At 40.6% G+C, this 20530-nt stretch overlaps 2 protein-coding genes across 2 annotated transcripts in view; one reads left to right on the forward strand and one right to left on the reverse strand.

Moving 5' to 3' along the window:
* LOC127425669 (DNA-directed RNA polymerase III subunit RPC7-like) overlaps positions 1 to 20530 on the forward strand; it is a 307967-nt gene that overhangs the window by 166712 nt on the left and 120725 nt on the right. The gene's annotated exons all lie outside the window — the stretch shown is intronic.
* myo1g (myosin IG) overlaps positions 1 to 20530 on the reverse strand; it is a 76318-nt gene that overhangs the window by 18752 nt on the left and 37036 nt on the right. The window contains exons 18-21 of the mRNA XM_051671857.1: positions 17865 to 18009; positions 14926 to 15030; positions 12189 to 12302; positions 728 to 885 (exon numbers count right to left, since the gene is read on the reverse strand). Of these exons, the coding sequence (XP_051527817.1) occupies positions 728 to 885; positions 12189 to 12302; positions 14926 to 15030; positions 17865 to 18009 (522 nt within the window). The remainder of the gene's footprint in view (positions 1 to 727; positions 886 to 12188; positions 12303 to 14925; positions 15031 to 17864; positions 18010 to 20530) is intronic.

Raw genomic sequence — 20530 nt, forward strand, 5'->3', positions numbered from 1 at the left:
GGTCATTTATTTATTTATTCTATCTAAAATGGTATTAATTAATTCAGAGAAGCAGTTCACCACTTACAAATTGGACATCTGACATCTACACTCACTGAGAACTTTATTAGGAACACCTGTAGCACTACTTATTCATGCGATTATCTAATCAGCAAATCGTGTGACAGCAGTGCAATGCATAAAATCATGCAGATACAGGTCAGGAGCTTCAGTTAAAGTTCACATCAACCATCAGAATGGGGAAAAAATGTGATCGCAGTTATTTTTACCATGGCATGATTGTTGGTGCTAGACGGGTTGGTTTGAGTATTTCTGTAATTGCTGATTTCCTGTGATTTTCACACACAACAGTCTCAAACACAACAGTCACAAAGAGTTTACTCTGAATGGTGTCAAAAACAAAAATCATCCAGTGAGCATCATTTCTGCAGTGGAAATGCCTTGTTGATGAGTGAGGTCAACGGAGAATGGCCAGACTAGTTCGAGCTGACAGAAAGGCTGTGGTAGCTCATATAACCACTCTGTACAATTGTAGTGAGCAGAATAGCATCTCAGAATGCACAACACATCGAACATTGAGGCGGATGGGCTACAACAGTGATGTTTACATACACCACTAAAATTATAATTAAGCTATAGATCAATAAGTATTGCAACTGGGTAGGAATACATTTTATGATCGAATGTGAGAGGTGGGGAATATGTACCAGATCTCACTCTATCTTACCGTGTAAAATGGTCTGTGAGGGTGCCCACCAGCTCCCCAATACGGTCTTGATTTTGGTTCAATTGACCCCTCTGTAAGTGCGCCAAAAAGTCATCCTGAGATGCAGTGTGTAGCGCCACCATCTGGTCACTGCCACTTGTTACACTCAAACCAATGACCTGTGTGATTGAGGAGAGTGTAAAACACTTATAAAACATGTGATAAAACACTTATAAAACACATTGCATTGCATGTGTTGAAGCACAATGTCCACGATGTCAAATAGATCCATCTTTCTTAAGTTAAATACATCAATTTTCCTAATAATGACATTCAGTCAGCCTTTGCCATGCAGTCCCGGTGTGAAAAGCTCCTTCACAAAGCACTTACTTCCTGTGCTTCAGCTCATGATTGACACAGTAACCTTGAGAATGAGTAATATGCTGGAGATAATTGTGAATGAATGACTTGATTGTTGAAATTACTTGAAAAATGTGACTAATCGATCTTGTGCGTCAGCTTAATGTGTGTGTGCTTGGCTGGAACACATGATTCTCAGATTAGAAACAGTCCTGGGGATGCTGTTAGCATGTACGCAAATGTGCGTGTCCGTATGTGTCATTAAAGAAGTAGTTCACCTTCTTGTTGCAAAAACAATAGGAGATGATAGGCAGAAAGTTAGCCTCAGTCACTATTCGGCATTACATCTCCTTTTGTGTTCCATGGAAAAGACAAAGGCTATCAGGTATGGAACAACGTGAGGGTGAGTAAATGACAGCAGAATTTCATTTTTGGGTGAACTATCCCTTTTAATATGTGTCTATTTGTATGTGTATGCTTTGATTTGAGTATGGGGGAGTTTGCGTGTGTGTGTTTTTATGGGGTTTATTAAAGGCGAAGGCTGTTGTGGGATTTAGGCGTGCATAAATGTGAACGGTTATGAGTAGCAGTAGGTGCGTCACTGCTGTGTAGTAGAGGAAGGAGAGTGTTCAGGTACTGTTAAGCCTCTTTACTGCCACTTGGATGGACACACACTAGCAGCACACAAACATACGGGCATACACACACGCACACACACACACACACACACAAACACACACAAAGGTTAATCTCTTTGTGCCTCGTGGTACATGCAGCTGACCTTGCTGCATGAGATTTTGAAAAGTGAGAGTGAGGCCAGGAAACATTGTGCTGTGTTCCAATAACAAATACAGACACACACATGCCTAAGCACATAAAGACATAAATAGCATATACTGTGTACCGAAAGGCCCAGACGGAATCTGCTGACTGTTATTTCATTTGCTGGCTTTTTGCCTTCATCATATACTGTAGGGCAGTAAATAATTTGTCTGGAAAGTGGAGGGAGAGAGAGTGGGATTGGGATCGGGTCACGACCCAAAGCAGATTCATACCCAGATCCCAATGAGCAAAACTGCTCCTTATATACTGTATGTAATCAGCATCAAACAACCTCTGTGCCATGATTAACAGGATTTAGCAGACCTTTTTTTATTTTGTGCATTTTCTGCACTAATTTGGGGGGAAATATGCGAAAATATAAAGAATGGATTTTTAAAAAATGGAGCTGAGAGTACTAAACTCTCATTGGTAGGTAGCTGATACAGGGTTCCCACTCTTTTCAAGGCACAATTTTCCAGGACATTTTATTTGCCCATTTATTTGTAATATTTAAGCAAAAACACAGAGGTCATGATGTATATTATTGTTATTGAATGGTTATTTTTTTCTGAATTCATTACACACATTCATTTTAAAGCATGCAGCACATGCAGATTATATGAATTATTCAATTGCAGCCTTTTGCAGTTTAAACATCACACTAGGACATATCACAATTTTTATTTGATTATTTGTGCATTCAAATGTTCTTTTTTTGTCCCAAATTTGTCAAATTCCGAGACATTTTCACATCGTGGAAATCATAGGGCCCTACATGTGGTAACTGTGGTAACACTTTATAATAATTTTCCATAGTTAATACTTAACTATATAGGAACTAATGCAGGACAAATTAAGAGTACAGGATTAACTCTTCAGTCACTGCTACTAACTAATATGTTAATTAGTTTGTAGTTAATGGCAAATTGATGACTGGGGTAGTTCACTATTAGATAATCAATAATCAATGATATTTGGATCGTGAAGAGTCATATGAACTCCCTTAGGTTAAAGAATAATCAAAGTAAATCCTTGTACAGCTTCTAAGGAGTTTATAGCAGTTGTGTTGTGAATTCTTTGGGCCATTAGGCTACAGTAGGTCCTGCTTCGGCTGCATCAAATCGTCCTGGTTACTTTCATAACCTCTGTTCCCTGATGGAGGGAACGAGATGTTGTGTCAATGTAGTGACACTAGGGGTCACTCTTGGGAGCCCCGTACACCTCTGATCTTTGAAAAAAGGCCATTAGGAATTGGCGAGTGGAATTTGCATGCCACTCCCCCGGACTTATGGGTATAAAAGGAGCTGGTATGCAACCACTCATTCAGGTTTTGTGCTGAGGAGCTGAGACATGGTCCCGGACATTTCAGCGGGTAGTTCAGCGTTTTGGCAAGAGGGACACAACGTCTCGTTCCCTCCATCAGGGAACGGAGGTTACGAAAGTAACCAGGACATTCCCTATCTGTCACTCACTCAATGTTGTGTCAATGTAGTGACACTAGGGGTCCCTATACAAAATGCCACAACTACTGAACTGTGTTACGTGGACTAGCGGTGCGAGATGGGCAGACCTCTGTGTGCCTCATAGCCAGTGCACCAGGCCATCACGTAACCTCCCCCAATGCTCTTATGAGTCGCACCCCAAGTCGACTGCCCAACAAATAGGGACAGGCTAGCCCAGCCATGGCCTCTTTTCCTCTTTTTTCTCCCCTAAAAGAGTGGAATTTGTTAACCGACTGGGGGCCATATTGTCTAAGTCGGGGGGGTTGATGTCACTCCCAAGGGGAAGACACCACGGAGACTACACCCCGCACAGAGAAGGGGGGTATTTCGAGTGGAAATACGTCACATGGTCTTACCGTGTCTTGTCGGAAGTATGTCGTGTGGAGAAGTCACCTGGTAGGTCCTACCTGAGGGGGGAGGAGTTTCTATAAGCATGGTGACCGGGGGCAGAGGGGCCTCTGCCCAAGGAAGATGCAGTTTACCGACAGGGAAAAGATTTAGCAGAAGATATATCACATGGAGTCACCTATGGGGAACCGGCGCATGTGCAGCACCTACCCCAGGACAGGGCTTAGTTAGCAGATGTACTGGGCCGGCAGCGTGTTTCTCCGCAAATTAGTCTGCCACAGGGCTAAGGAGGAAAATCATCCAGGGATCACAACTTGTGAACATGACTGGGAGTCAAAGGTGCATGTCTTCACCTCATGGGAGGGGAAAGGCACTATACGCAAGCGGTACACCTGGCCAGCTGTCCCGGAACTTACCTGTTCAGACCTGACAACACACGGGACGAAACCGGCTCAACCCGGAGATTGTAGAACCTCGCAAAGGTGTTGGGTGTTGCCCAGCCCGCTGCTCTGCAGATGTCTGCCAAAGAGGCACCACTGGTCAGGGCCCAGGAGGCCGCTACACTTCTAGAAGAGTGAGCCCGTAGCACCACGGGGGGTGGCACATTCTGAGCGTGATATACCATCATGATGGCGTCAATGACCCAGTGGGCAATCCTCTGTTTGGAGACAGCGCTTCCTTTCCGCTGTCCACCAAAGCAGACAAAGAGCTGCTCGGAGCTTCTAAAGCTCTGCGTGTGATCCAAATAGATGCGTAAAGCATGCACACAGCAATGCCAAAGCTGGGTCTGTCTCCTCATGGGGCAGCACTTGCAGGTTCACCACCTGATCCCTAAACGGGGTCGTGGGAACCTTGGGCACATAGCCCGGTCAGGGTCTCAGGATCACGTAGCCCAGACCGAACTCCAGGCACGTTTCGCTGACAGAGAACGCCTGCAGGTCCCCTACCCTCTTGATGGAAGTGAGTACAGTCAGGAGGGCAGTCTTCAAAGAGAGTGCCTTAAGCTCAGCTGACTCCAGGGGCTCGAAGGGGGCTCCCTGTAGACCCCAAAGGACAACAGAGAGGTCCCATGAGGGTATGAGATGTGGTCTGGAGAGATTCAACCTCTTAGCACCTCTCAGGAACCTGATGATCAGGTCGGGCTTCCCTAAGGACTTACCGTCCAATGTGTCATGGTGTGCCACTATAGCGGCTTCATACACCTTCAAGGTGGAGGTGGACAGCCGCCCCTCCAGCCTCTCCTGCGGGAAGGAAAGCACCGATCTGACTGCGCATCTCTGGGGGTCTTCGCGTTGGAAAGAACACCACTTAGCGAATGGACGCCGCTTCAAAGCATACAGGCACCTCGTAGAAGGAGCCCTAGCCTGAGTGATCTTGTCTACCACCATGGGTGGTAGGCCACTTAGGTCTTCCATGTCCCGTCCAAGGGCCAGACGTGGAGATTCCAGAGGTCTGATCACGGGTGCCAGATGGTTCCTCAGGGGAATTCACCAGGGGGGGCTGTTGCGAGGAGCGTGAGATCTGAGAACCACGTCTGGGTGGGCCAGTAGGGTGCTACTAGGACGACCTGCTCCTTGTCCTCCCTGACCTTGCACAGGGTCTGTGCAAGTAGGCTCACTGGGGGAAACGCGTATTTGCATAGTCCAGGGGGCCAGCTGTGTGCCAACACGTCTGTACTGATGGGTGCCTCGGTCAGGGTGTACCAAAGCTGGCAGTGGGAGGAATCCCGGAAAGCAAACAGGTCTACCTGTGCTCAACCGAGTCGACTCCAAATCAGCTGGACCACCTGGGGGTGGAGTCTCCACTCTCCCCTGAGTGTAACCTGTTGTGACAGTGTGTCCACTGAGGTGTTGAGGTCGCCCGGGATGTGAGTGGCTCGTAGCGACTTGAGGCGCTGCTGACTCCAGAGGAGGAGACGGTGGGCGAGTTGTGACATGCAACGGGAGCGTAGACCACCTTGACGGTTGATGTATGCTACCGTCGCAGTGATGTCCATCCGGACCAACACGTGCTTGCCCTAGGTCAACGACCGGAACCTCCGCAGGGCGAGCAGTACTGCCAACAACTCAAGGAAGTTGATGTGCCAATGCAGCCGTGGGCCAGTCCAGGAGCCGGCGGCTGTGTGCCCATTGCATACGGCGCCCCAGCCCATCTTGGAGGCGTCTGTCATAACCACGACGCGCCTGGAGACCTGCTCTAGGGGAACCCCTCCCCGTAGAAATGCTAGGTCATTCCAAGGACTGAAGAGGCAGCGACAGATTGGTGTGACGACCACATGATGTGAAAGTTCTTGGTTGATGTAAAACCAATACGTGGAAGTAAACGTCCTTCAGGTCTACCGTCGTGAACCATTCTTGATGCCGGACGCTCGCTAAAATGCGTTTTTGCATCAGCATCTTGAACGGGAGTCTGTGCAAGGCCCGGTTCAGAACTCGCAGGTCCAAGATTGGCCTCAACCCACCGCCTTTCTTTAGCACGATGAAGTAAGGGCTGTATAACCCTTTCTTCATATCGGCTGGAGGGACAGGCCCTTGCGCAGAAGGGTCGTGATCTCCGCATGCAAGGTAGCGGCACTCTCGTCCATCACTGAGGTGAAGCGGACGCCGATGAACCTGGGCGGGCGCCTGGTGAACTGAATCACATTGCCAAGTCGGACGGTCTGGGTCAGCCATCGTGACGGGTTGGAAAGCGCAAGCCACACGTCCAAACCCCGGGCGAGGGGGACCAAGGGGATAATCACGTCAGACGTACTGGCGGGTGGGGCCTCACGGCGGGGCGGAGCCTGAGGCACCACATTGCCGGAGCTCGAGCCCCATGGCTGTGCTGAGTCCAGGGACATCGAAGCACTTACCTGGCTCCTGATACCCACCATAAGATTTGTCGAGGAGGGGGGAGGAGGAACATTGTCCCCACAGTCCGTCGGAGCCAACCTGGTGTGGGCGTGTATGTGCCACAGCTGGGCACGCAGGGGCGGGGGGTCCGCCGCTGGAGTGCCAAACCTGCGAAAATAGGACCGTGGTCAGCGGTCGTGACGATGGCCGTGCACACCTGACATGTGACCCAGAGAACAAGGAAACCACTCTTTTGTTGAAGTTTGGGGTACCGCAGCCTCTTGGGCATGCGGCAAAAAATGAAACAAAAGATTCTCCTCCCGGCCCCCCACCGGGGGATGGAGTGGTCTGTCTACCAGCTCCGTAGAAGCGGATCTCCTTGTCCCTGGGTCGCCCATCTCAGGGGTGCTTCAAAGCCTTCCTAGGGTTCTTGGCAGCCGGCCGTGAGACAGGTGGTGTCTGCTTCCTGCGGTGGGCTCCACGCCGGGGCTGGGGCCGGGCTGCGGGGGTGGGCTGCGGCAGAGACAGTTCTGTTTCTGCAGGAGGACTCCCTTGGCGACGAGCAGATGGGGTGCGGGGTCTTGAGCCGCGCTGGGCCTGAATTCACTGCCGAGAACTGCTGGGCAAAGTCCTCAACGGTGTTGCCGAATAGGCCAACCTGGGAGATGGGGGCATCAAGGAACCGTGCTTTGTCGGCCTCTCTCATCTCGACCAGTTTGAGCCAAAGGTGGACATCGGGTGGACATCGCCTGCCCGAGAGACCGCGCCGTGACCTTCATTGCCCTGAGAGCAAGGTCGGTCACCGAGCGCAGTTCCTGCATCAATCCTGGGTCAGAACTACCCTCGTGCAGCTGTTTTAGTGCCTTGGCTTGGTGAGCTTGCAGGAGAGCCATGGCATACAGGGTGGAGGCAGCTTGTCCAGCGGCACCATAAGCCTTAGCCGTCAGGGATGATGTAAACCTACAGGCCCTGGAAGGGAGCCTCGGGCGCCCGTGCCAGGTGGCGGTGCTCTGCGGGCACAAGTGCACCACGAGCGCCTTATCCACCTGGGGGATCTCCGAATACCCCTTGGCCACCCCACCATCGAGGGTAGTGTGAGTGGGGGAGCTGAAAGATCGGGATCGGGCAATAAAAGGTGCCCCCCATGATCTTGTCAGCTCCTCATGCACCTCCGGGAAGAAAGGGACCAGGGCAGGATGTAGCTGTGAGTGGCGCTCTGGGCCCAGGAACCAATCATTGATCCGCGAGGGTTCAAGGGAGAGTGGAGGGTTCCACTCTAGCCCGATGCTCGCGGATGCCCGGGAAAGCATGTCCATCATCTCCGCGTCGGCAAACACACCCGAAGGAGGGAGCCCAGCCGAGGCGTCCACGTCAGAGTGGACGAGCCCGCTCTCCAATGCTGCGCTCGATAACTCATCGTCTTCCCAGGCTCCGAATAAGAGGTCGAACTCGCCGTGAGACGAGCCGGCAGTCTCATCCGAGAGCCCGACCGGGACAAGTGAGCATGCTGGGGAATGGGAGGTCAGTGGGGGTTTACTCGGCGGAGGTGCCCATTGAGGTCCCCAAATCGCCCCCAGTGCTAACTGGCATGGCCTCATTCCCGTAGGTAGAAGGACCAAGGTGGGGAGCCGCTGGGGTGGCTTGCTTTCTTACGAATGCAAGCCGCGACCGCAACGTTGCCATGGTCATGTTCTCGCAATGAGGACAAGACCCATCTACGAATGATGACTCCACATGGGCAGCGCCCAGACACGTAAGACAGCGATCGTGGCCGTCAGAAGTGGAGAGATAACGACTGCAACCAGGAATAACACACAAACGGAAAGACATCTTTAAAAAGACGTTCCATGTGTGCCGCTTAGAATGAAAATATACTCTTTTTAGAATATACTCTTTTTGTTATTCTGCCGAAGCGCCCAGGGGCATTCTCTGCACTCCACGGGTGCAGAGGGGGAGAAGTCGCTGAAATGTGCCGTAAAATCCAGCAGATGAGGTGAATGAACTCACGGATGAATTCAGCTTCAATGAATAGAACCGCTCGGCTCTGAAGAGAAAATCTGAATGAGTGGTTGCATACCAGCTCCTTTTATACCCATATGTCCGGGGCAGTGGCATGCAAATTCCACTCGCCAATTCACATTGGCCCTTTTTTCATAGATCAGAGGTGTTTAGGGCTCCCAAGGGTGACCCCTAGTGTCACTACATCAACACAACGTCAAGTGAGTGACAGATAGGGAACCAAGTGCTGACTTAGTCTATATGAGCATTTTTCTTTCTTCAGGAAAAAGTCTTTAATGAGGGCATGTCTCATTAGGCATTGATTTGTCATTGCCATTTGACTTGTAGTACACTACCAACACAACAAAATTTCAAGGTGTTCATTTGGTGATAGGTAACAACACAGTAGTTACTTTAAGTGATCAGTAAGTTGGTCGTTCTTCAGTACGTATAAAAGATTCAGTAATTATTGATTAATTACTCTTCCATATTAGTTAGTAGTAGTGACTGAAGAGTTAAAGCTGTACTCTTCATTTGTCCTGCATTAGTTCCTATATACAGTAGTTAAGTATTAACTATGGAACATTATTATAAAGTGTTACCGTAACAGCGGTATAAGGGAACTCGGATCACTCATTTATTATTGAAAACTAATTCACATCCCCAGGTGTAAAGGCCTCATTCCCCCGCTACCACCTCAGGTTGTGTACTCATTTTCAAAAAATCAGCAGTCTGACTGTCGATCGTTGTCCAAGATTTACAACTCATATGTTTTTGTAGTTAACACAACAGCAATGTTAGAATGAAAAAATCATATTTTTCACTACATCAATACTTAAACTATTTCGTTGGAGCAAAGTAGAGATGACAGCAGATGAGCAGAGAATGTACAGTACAGGACTTATTTCATGACGGTCAACCGTTGACATGTTTCACAATGTGCAGCTGCCAGCAGAGACAAAACGATACGAATTTGTGTATTTGACATATTTCACGAGTCCCGATTGTTTCCATGTATTTGTACATGTAACAAAAACCATGTTAGCCACACAGTCAAACAGTTTTATTATAAATATTTTACAGAACAAATAATTATTTTCCAGGACATTTAGGCATTTTTCTCATTTTCCATGACTGGAAAACTGCACTGCAAAGTTCCAGGTTTTCCAGGACTCGTGGGAACACTGCCATAGCATTGTTAAATTAGCCAAAATACTGTACAGTATTTTATTAATACAGTAAATGTAATAAATGAAATTGCGGGACTTGATTTTATCCATCAGGGATTGGATCATGAAAAGTGGGCATTCCATTACAGTACAGAACCAGGCCTGAATGCAAGTTTGCTAAATCAATGTCTAAATACGTAGCTATTTGGTTATTGTTTAACATCATCAATTAGGCTACATAGACTATGTGACGTCAGCGAAAAGAAAAGTTATTACATTTTAATTAAACTTTGCAAAGACAAAAATTGTATTCTGAATAGTGTGCACAAATGAATAGTTCACAATAAGATCAGGAACGTGCTTAAAGAAAGTAAATTGGGTCAATTTTGATTTCATGTTGACTTTATGTTGAGTTTTATAGGTTGATGCTATTGTTTAACTTTCACTAGAACAATGTCTGGTGGAATATGGTCGAAAACAACTAAACACTTGGATACAGTGATAAAGGAATACCATCACAAGTGTAAGGTTGTCCTGCCTGTGTCTGCTTCTCTACAATAACAGCTGACACAAACAGCCTGTGTGTTATTTAGAGTAGTAGTGCGTCAGTCTATGGTGAAATGAGATTAAACCCACAATGTACTGGATTGTCACAAAACAATATCCTCGTCTGGGACAGCCTGCAGCCGTCCAGTGTGGTCTGGCTTGACCTGAGAGGGTTGGAAAAGTTCAAATTCAAATTATGCACTTGGATGGTGACCAGCTAGATGCAGGGCTGCCAGAGGTGCTGAATGAATTTAATAGGGTAGATCTTATGAAACCTTTCAAGGACATGTAGAAATAAGAAATTGTGCTTTGCACCCAGCCCCCCCAAAGGTCTCATAAATACATGTAAAAAAAAAAAAAAAAAAAAAGAAGAAGAAAAAATTAAATTAAATTCTTATTACTGTAATGCATGTAAAAAGATTGCATTATCATTACTATTATTTAAAATAATAATAATAATAATAATAATAATAATAATAAAAAATAATAATAATGAGCAAAACTGTATGTATTACAGTAATGACAATATAATGAAAATAAACAATAAAAATAATGTGAATTACAATTATAATATAAATCTGGGCGAAAATGTGTTTAATTGTTATGAAAATAATGTTTTGATGAAAAATATCCTAAAAATGTGCTTTACTTTTTCTTTTGATATATTTTCTTTAGGATCCATGTAAACATCATAACTAAACCACTGTAATGAGAATAGTGACGTGTTAAACGTGTGGTGTGAATAATTGGGAGGATTCAGTAACATACTGCAGTGAATGTTTTCTGCAGTTATCACTGAAGTGTCCCATTGTCTCTCTCTGTCTCTTTCTCCCTGGGAAGTCTAAAACATACATATATGGATACAATTGCAGGTTTAATGCATGTGTGTATATGTGATTGTGAAGGGAGGCTCAGACAGCAATGCTGCAACGTGTGACCAAATCCCTCTCTCAGTCTACCACATCGAGACCATAGACAGAATGTAGGTCAGACTCCTCACACATACCCACACTCACTGTTCTGGTCATTGAATTCAGTCAGACATAGACAGAAGTTTGTGAATGACCCTGTTAAACGATTTAAAGGCTGTGTCGCTGCTGGTCATATGAAGTATTAGTTTGGCTCTAATAAGCCAGACCTAATCTCAAATCGGTTGTTAGCTTTTGGCAGAAATCCATAGGCTAAAGACAGGAGGCATGCTATGGATGGCGATAAGGTCCAAAAGACCCAAGAGTCAGAGTGACTGCAGCAGACAGATGCAGTGACCCACATTGCATGCTTGCATAAAACAGACACAAACCCAGACAATAACAAGACACAGATACCAGGACTTGTGTTTGCTTTCTTGGTTGGGGCTGCATTTCTGTCTGTACTATAATACTTAAAGGAATAATTCACCCTAAAATAAAATTTCTGTCATTATATACTTACCCTTGTGTTGTTCAAAAGTCATATCACTTGCTTTTTACTGTGTAACACAAAACAAGAAACTTTAAAGAATGTATTGGCCGCTCTTTTCCATGCAATTACACTGAATAGGGACTGGAGCTTTCAAGCTTTAAAAAGGACGTAAAAGCACCATTAAACTGGTATGGATGACTTGTGCACTATATTCCAAGTCTTCTGAAACCACATATGTTGTTACTCACTGAAAAATCGGACATATGCGCGTTCATAGGAGTTCATGAGAGAAGTAATGATGTCCGATTCAGGAACAAATTATTATTTTTGAAGTTTTAAAGCTCTAGTTTTCTTTTCCACATAAGATAGAAAATCATACAGGTTTAGAACAATATGAGAATGAGTAATGATGGCAGAAGTTTCATTTTTGGGTAAACTATTCCTTTAATGTCTTTGTGTGTGCATGTGAAAGCCTGTCAATATGTCATAAGCATAAAATACTTACAGAGTCAAGCGGTATTCGTTTCTGCACTTTAAAGTGTTTTTTAGGTTCCAGTCTGTAAATATGCTTGTCCGTGATGAGTAGAGCTCTGTCTTTTGTATTATTGAACCAGTTAAGCTGTAGAAAAGTGAGATCAAGAGAGAAAAGGTAAAAGCAAATATTTGGTAAACAAAATATCCCTGAATCGGCTTGACTACGGAAATAAGTAACAATGAAAAATAAATCAGGGTTTAAAAGAACCAAAAAATGTAATTCTGTCATGACTTACTCAGCCTCATGCTGTTCAAAACTTGTAGGATTTTGTTGTTCCGTGAAATACAAAAGGAAAATACAGAAAAACTGACGCTCTTTTGATGCAGTTACTGTACAATGAAAGAAGACTGAAGCTTTCAAGCTTTAAAGAGAACGCAAAGCACCATAAAAGTATCATAAAAGCGTTCTCTATGACTAATACGATATACTCCAAGTCTTCCGAAGACATACAATAGATTTGTGTGAGAAACAGACTGAAATTTAAGATGTCACTCTCTGATGATGTTGCCCTCCTGAAAACTGTTGCCCGATTTGTGAACAAATAATTCAGACAGATCAACAGACTCAATGAAAATATCTGACTCAAAAGAGTGATTTGTTCACAAATCAAACATCGCTACTTCTCTCATGAGCTCTCATGATTGTGCAAAGGAGAAGTAGAGTGGATGTGAAGATTTTTCGTGATAAAGTCTTTAATTTTGGTTTGTTTCTTACAAGTTAACATATGTCTTCAGAAGGCTTGGAATATTGCACCAGTATGTCATATGGACTACTTTTATGATACTTTTAAGGTGCTTTTGCATTCTTTTTTATGCTTGAAAGCTTCAGTCCCCATTTATTGTAATTTCATAGAAGAAAGTTTCTCCTTTTGTGTTTCATGGAAAAAAGAAAGTTGTACGGGTTTGGAACAACATGAGGGTAAGTAAATTATGACAGAATTGTCATTTCTGGGTGAACTTTTCCTTTCATTAAATGTATGTGAAACCTTTGCATCAGCACTGTATTACTTTTATTTACTGCTCCACTATTGCAGCACATGTTTCTTGTTTTAAAAATAGCCTGTGGAATTGGGTTGGCAGTGTGGTTGAGTCTCGCATGGGAAGAGAAGATAAACTGGACCAGCGGCAGCAGCATCCATAGCTGCAGCGTTATGATTAAAGTCTAGCACTAACGCTCTTTGCTCAAGGCAGTCAAGCGCTCAGCACTCTGTTATGGTTGTGATCTCTACATTGGCTGCAGTCACATGAGCTCATGTGTGAGAATTGGTGTGTTAGAGGATGTGAAACAGAATAAGACTTTGAGAGTTTTTCATGAGAGAGAGAGTGTGACTGTGTGTGTCCAAGAGAGAAAGAAATTATCTATTTTGTCATCTTTTATGCTAAATAATGAATGTTCTTTAATGTATTTTTTATTACATTGTTGATTTTAATTGTAAATTGAAATTGTTGTTTTTGTTGTTAACAATACTTGTTCCATTCAGGCTTGTTAGTATTGCTTGTTTAATCAATTTTCAATATTATTTTATTTTATTTATTAATATTACTTGTTTTTTCCATTCATGTTATTATATTGCTTTATTAATAATGCTTGTTTTCACACTATTACTGTATTTAACATTATTTGTAAATATTACTTGTTCACTCAATTCACAAAATTCATTTATTTATTAACATTGCTTGTTTACTCCATTTGCGCTATTATTTTACTTTATTTTTTAATATTGCTTGTTAACTTTATTCACACTATTATTTACTTTTTTTTATTAATATTATTTGTTTTCTCAATTCACACTATTATTTTACTTGTTATGATATTATTGCTTGTTTATTCTATTTGCACTATTATTTGACTTTATTAATTAATTAACATTGCTTGCTTACTCTGTTTGCGGTGTTATTTTACTTTATTGATTAATATTGTTTGTTTTCTCTATTCATAATATTATTTACCGTATTTATTAATATTACTTGTTTTCTCCATTTGTGCTATTATTTTATTTTATTTGTTTATTTAGCTAATTATTACATTTGCACTATTATTTGACTTTATTAGTTAATTTTGCATTTGCGGTATAATTTTATTTAATTAATTAATGTTGCTTGTTTTCTATATTAATACTATTATTTTACTTATTTTTATTAATACTGTTTTTTTCTCCATTCATGTTATTTTTTTTTCTTTATTTGTTATTTATTAATATTGCTTGTTTCTCCATTAGCACTATTATTTTAATTTATTCATTTATATTGCTTGTGTACTCCATTTGCATTATTATTATTATTTATTTATTATTATTGCTTGTTTTCTTCATTCATACTATTATTTTTAGTTTTTTATAAATATTGCTTGTTTTCATAATTCATATTCTTTAAAAAAATTAATATTGCTTGTTTTCTCCATTCACACTGTTATTTTACTTTATTTGTTAATATTGCTTGTTTACTCTATTTTCCTTATTATTTAAATGTATTCAATAATATAACTTTTTTCTCTATTTACACTATTATTGTACTTAATAGTATTTGTTTACTATATTCATTTGTACTTTTTTTACTTTATATTGTAATTTTTATTGTACTTTGTACTATTGTACACTCTTTGTACACAGCTAAACTGCGAACACTTTGGCAATACAACTGCACAGATTTTGTCATCCCAAAAATGCCAAAAAAAAAAACAAAAAAAAAAAAAGAGTACCATAACCTACCATCCTGGCAAAGCATGAGAAGAGGACCTGACCATACTGGTCTTTGTTCTTTAGCTCTTTGGTGATTCGCACAAAGTTGGAGCTTGTTACTGGAGAGTCCTTCACCTGAAGAAGAGAGACACATTTGTGGTTTAAGACAGAAATAAACTGAGAAGCTTAGTCACAGCAACACAAACACAACTTTTTTCTCCATTCATTCCTTGATGACAATTCTGATCAGTCCATGATGGACTCAACAACACCTTCCTCATCATCACCAGCCCACTCCACTAATGCATCAAAAAGACATGACACCCTATCTGCAACAACAGATTGTCAACTAGGTTCCATGAATAAGCTTTTGACTCATTCAGATGATCTGAAAACTTCAAAGGGCTTTGAAGCTCATATAAACTGTGATGACCGGACATGACATTCAACATGCATCTTGTGGGCTTTAAAAATTTGTTTTTGCAGAAGCCACAAGTCTTACACAGCTAAGCAGATATTTGTATGAAGAAAATAATATTTTTCTTAAAATACAGTATAGAGCACAGGCTCAAGGACTCCTCAAAACTGTTTCACACAACTCAAGTGTGAATTAGTTGGAGCCACAGGGTTCTCGGCTTTTATTCAAAAGGGAATGCTTTTGTTCGCTTTGCTGTCCTTGAGCAAAGCCAGTAAAATTTATGGTTTTAGTAAAAAAAAAATCTGGCTATGCAAAGGAAAAACAGTGTTCCCTATCTGTCACTCACTCGAAGATGTGTCGATGTAGTGACACTAGGGGTCTCTCTTGGGAGCCCCGAACACCTCTGCTTTATGAAAAAAGGCCAATGGGAATTGGCGAGTGGAATTTGCATGCCTTATAAAAGCTGTTTTATTCTACATGGAGAGGGTCCACACATGGGAGATGCCATGTTTGAATCACATGACCAGCCGAACACTACACGCTTAATCTCAGTAACCCTCCTGTTATTGGACACTTTCACTCACTGATTAAAGTAATCACGGCTGACTGTGAATACTAAATTTCTACAATGGCATTTTAAATGATGCTGCATCCAAATCAGTGTAAGTCCAAAATGACACAGAGACAAAAGTTACTGAGTGCACCTTTAATTAGCACTTTTCAATTTAATGATATCTGAAATCTATTTCCAGGTATCTGAAATACTGAATTAAAATTGTTTTTAATTAATTTACAGATATCAAAAACTTACTAGTAAGAAGTACATAGCTGATATGTGTATTTCGAATTTTAACTAACGTAGTAAAAACAAAATATATATATAAAACATATCTGTAATTGGATTTTGAACAGAAGTGAATGCCAAATCATTGTGAAATTCTTTAAAAATCCAATTACAGATATCAATAATTATGTTTTTTACTATTTGAAAAAAAAAAAAAATGTATGTCAATAATTTCTGTAAGTATATCAAGAATGAATGTTTTCACTAGTGCAAACCTAATAACCGATATAAAAAATGAGCTTTTTTACTAGCAACAATTTGGGTGAACTGTGACATTCTACTGTGTTGTAGGTGGTTGCTAGGTGACCTTAGGCCCTGTTTCTATCTGGTAATACAATGCATCTCGGGTGATCTGATCACATGTGGTCAGGTGAGACACATCGCTGTTTACACCTGGTCAATTAAATGCATCTCCTGTGACCACTTATGTTCGGGTTTGGAGAGCAGGGTTTCTGTTTCATGATGACATACATCAGTCATTATGTCAGTGTGTTACTATATGATAATAAAGTGCAAAAAAAAAAAAATGCACTGTTTTTAACCCAGATGCGGTTGAAATGCAATCTAAGCACAAATGCAACATGTCAAGCAGAATTATCCATTATTTTAGTGGATTACCTGTATTAAAGGAGCTTCAGGTGTTCGTGCATCTCATCTGTGCTGATATCAGACACACTAAAGAAGATCTGCGATTGTGTATGTATCCGCTTTTTTAAATATTCAGATCGGACAGTTAATTCCTTTTAAATTCGCTCGTAACCGGCAAACTTGAAACTCTTGTTTTAGCGCAGTGGTTGATTGACAGGTGAGGGGTGGTGCTTCACTGCTGCCAGGACACATACAGGACGGATTAGAGCTTACACCTCAAATGCAATCTGGACACGTGTTTTTGACCACATTCGTATGTGTTTTTTGTGATCCGATCACAAAACGTTTTAGATCCCATTTAGACTTGTATATTAAGGGCTGACCACATGTGATCGGATCACCTGAAACGCATCTTAATACCAGGTGGAAACTGGGTCTAAGTGGTTGGTAAGTGGTTTCTTACAGGCCCAAGTCAAAAAAGACCATCCCCAAGTATCTCCTATATTCTGGTCTCTAGATATGGCTCGGGACCCTCCTTCAATAAAAGTCTATGGAATTTATTATCCACCAGGCGAATAAAGTCTGGTTGCTTAAAAAATTAACAGCACACCTCACAACATGCTGCACCATTTGATGGTTAGGGGTCTGTTCAAATGTAAAAATAATAGTGACGCTTATGTACTTAAGTAATTGTTCTTCAGCAAATGTTTACTGAGCTTTCAGAAGAATAGATAAATACTTACAACGTAAGTTAATTAATAAACATTTCTTGGGAGCAAAATAATTGTCACTATACTTATTAAAATTGTGTTATTCAAAGAAAACTATTTTCATTTTTTATATGGCATTGCTGAATAAGATATGATGTGGTACACTACTAAAATGGGTAATACTGTACCTATAGTATTATCCTGGAGTGATGTACCACTGGGTTTAATACTTTATTAAAGTTTAAACTTCATAAGCTTAATCAATGTAAAAACCCTGCATAATAGCATCATTTTCTCAGTTTCATTCAGTATCCAATATTTCTCCCCAGCAAATATTATTATCAAAATGCATGTGATTATACAATCTATGAATATAATATTATGAATAGTATCATGATGAAAGACTCACATTGGCCAGGTAGTCTCTCTCCCAGGCACGACTGTAACCCCAGTCCACTCTCTCCCCGCTCAGAGCTGCCAGAGCAGCTACTTTTGCCCTCACCTCTGCCATGTCTGATGGGGGGATGTTTTTAATCAGCTGCCTCGCCCACCATCTGAGAGAAAGAGTGAAAGAGTGAGAGGAAGAGCAAAAGAGAAAGAACGAGAGATAAAGAGATATACAAATATTATAAAGGTGGAAGGCATGATTACATACAGTGTGGGGAAAGCTGGGTTACTTGCCAAGCTACTCTTGTAAAAAAGTAATTAGTTACACTAGAAAATACAACCAAAAGGTAGCTAACTACACTGACACAACTTATAGGAATGTTTGGTGTTCAATACAATTTAAGCTCAATCAACCTTTGTTGCATAATATTATCACAAAAAAAAATAAAAAATTGGAATCGTCCCTATTTTATATATATATATATATATATATATATATATATATATATATATATATATATATATATATATATATAATCAAAGTTACAGTAAGGTACTTACTGTATAATGGAAGTGAATGGGGCCAGTCCATAAAAGTTTAAATAAACATTGTTTCAAAAGTATAGCCACCAGATGTAAACATATCTGTAAATGTAATTTTAGTGTGGAAAATTGCTTACTAACCTTATCAGTGTAAAGTTATATCCAATATTACAACTTCGTTGCCATTATGACGCAACGCCAGTAAACCTGTAAGCAATTTTATCACACTAAAAACAAATTCAATTCAAAATGGATTGTTGTGAACTGTAGATCAATGATAGGCTTATGCTCAATAATATGGACAAAAAAAACAATATATTGTATTCTAAAGCTACTTTTTGTATTGTCTTATCAATGCTTAACTCCTCTGCCACAATGATGTGATGCATTTTATTTATCTGAATGATTACTTTTTATAATATATATATACAGTACTGTGCAAAAGTTTTAGGCACTTGTGAAAAATGTTGCATAGTGAGGATGTCTTCAAAAATAATGACATAAATAGTTTTCATTTATCACTTAATGTCATACAAAGTCCAGTAAACATAAAAAAGCTAAATCAATATTCGGTGTGAAAACCTTTGCCTTTAAAACAGCATCAATTCTCCTAGGTACACCTGGACACAGTTTTTCTTGGTTGTTGGCAGATAGGATGTTCCAAGCTTCTTGGAGAATTTGCCACAGTTCTTCTATCTATTTAGGTCTCAATTGTTTCTGTCTCTTTATGTAATCTCAGACTGACACGATGTGTTGCAGGGCTCCCTGTTCTTCTGTACTAATCTTTTTTATTTGCAAAAGTAATGTTTGGGAGTCTAAAATTTATTATTCCTATTGACACTAAAGCTGAAGATATAAATACCCATCTTAAGACAAATGCTTTTGTGAAACACCTTATGTGCCTAAGACTTTTGCACAGTACTGTGTATATATATAATTTGTAATTATTAAAATATAACTATTTATAATTATTTCATCATAATATATTACATTATTGTTATTTTAGGGGCTTTCTCTGCAAATATTTATTTATGTGATTAATTGCGATAAATTTGATTCATTAATTGGCACACCATGTAATTAATTTGATTAAAAATTGTAATCTATTATATTATATATATATAGACAGTATATACAGTATATATATTACAACTTTATTTATATAACTGAGTCAAAATCATAATAAAGAACAGCAGCCTTTAAAGTTGCATTACATAAGATTTTTTTTTAATAAAACATTTTACAAAATTCCATTATTGAACAAGCACATAAACAAATTTGTGTTAAAAACCATGTCCTTGTCTTACCCTGATTCACTACGGTTAGCCTACAATAATGATTAAGATTATAAGCTGTCGGGTCAGATTTGTCTGTAAGCAAAGAAAAGAAGAGCTGGCTAAAGTGTCGCATGTGTGTCAGCTCTGAAAACTTCTGCAGCTTCAGCAGCCGCAGGAGAGCAGTCTCCAGATGGATATTTAACAGTTTACTGTTTGGCGAAGTTTACTTGCTATAATGCTTAAATATGTTTTTTTGGCAGGATTGTTTAACCTTATATTGGTTTTATGCTTTAATGCAGGGTTTCCAAAACGGGGGTTCATGAGGGAACTACAGGGGGTTTGTGAGAAAATCAAGATGTTGCGTACCGAAATATTTCCGTAATTTACAGAATTTTAAAAACATTGACGGATAATTCCAAAATGTCTGTTATTTGAATAAATAAATAAAAAAAAACAAGAAATAACACAACTTAAACCAAGCATGTGAAATTTCCTTTTAACCATCCTTGTGTCCATGCAACTTCACTCTCAATCTCTGAAAACAGAAATGACAGATATAAATAGACCATTTTTCATTTTTTTTGTAAATATTACTACTGTGACGGATAAAGATTATATGTAGTGCAGTCTTTGATTGGGATAGTAATGCCAATGCTACATTTAATTAAATGATGAAATGTATAATTATTATAAAAAGAACAATAGATGTAATAAAGGTTCATTAAAATATAATCAGAATAAGAAAAATGAATTGCAAAGATGTAAAATGTATTATATTTGGAAAGTTTAACATTACTCAAAATATCAGGGGGTACTTCAAGTAAATCGTTTAGGCCAAAGAGGTTCAGTTTGGAAACCCCTGCTCAAA

The sequence above is a fragment of the Myxocyprinus asiaticus genome, chromosome 34 (assembly GCF_019703515.2).
Source record: "Myxocyprinus asiaticus isolate MX2 ecotype Aquarium Trade chromosome 34, UBuf_Myxa_2, whole genome shotgun sequence".
NCBI classification, from domain to species: Eukaryota; Metazoa; Chordata; class Actinopteri; order Cypriniformes; family Catostomidae; genus Myxocyprinus; species Myxocyprinus asiaticus.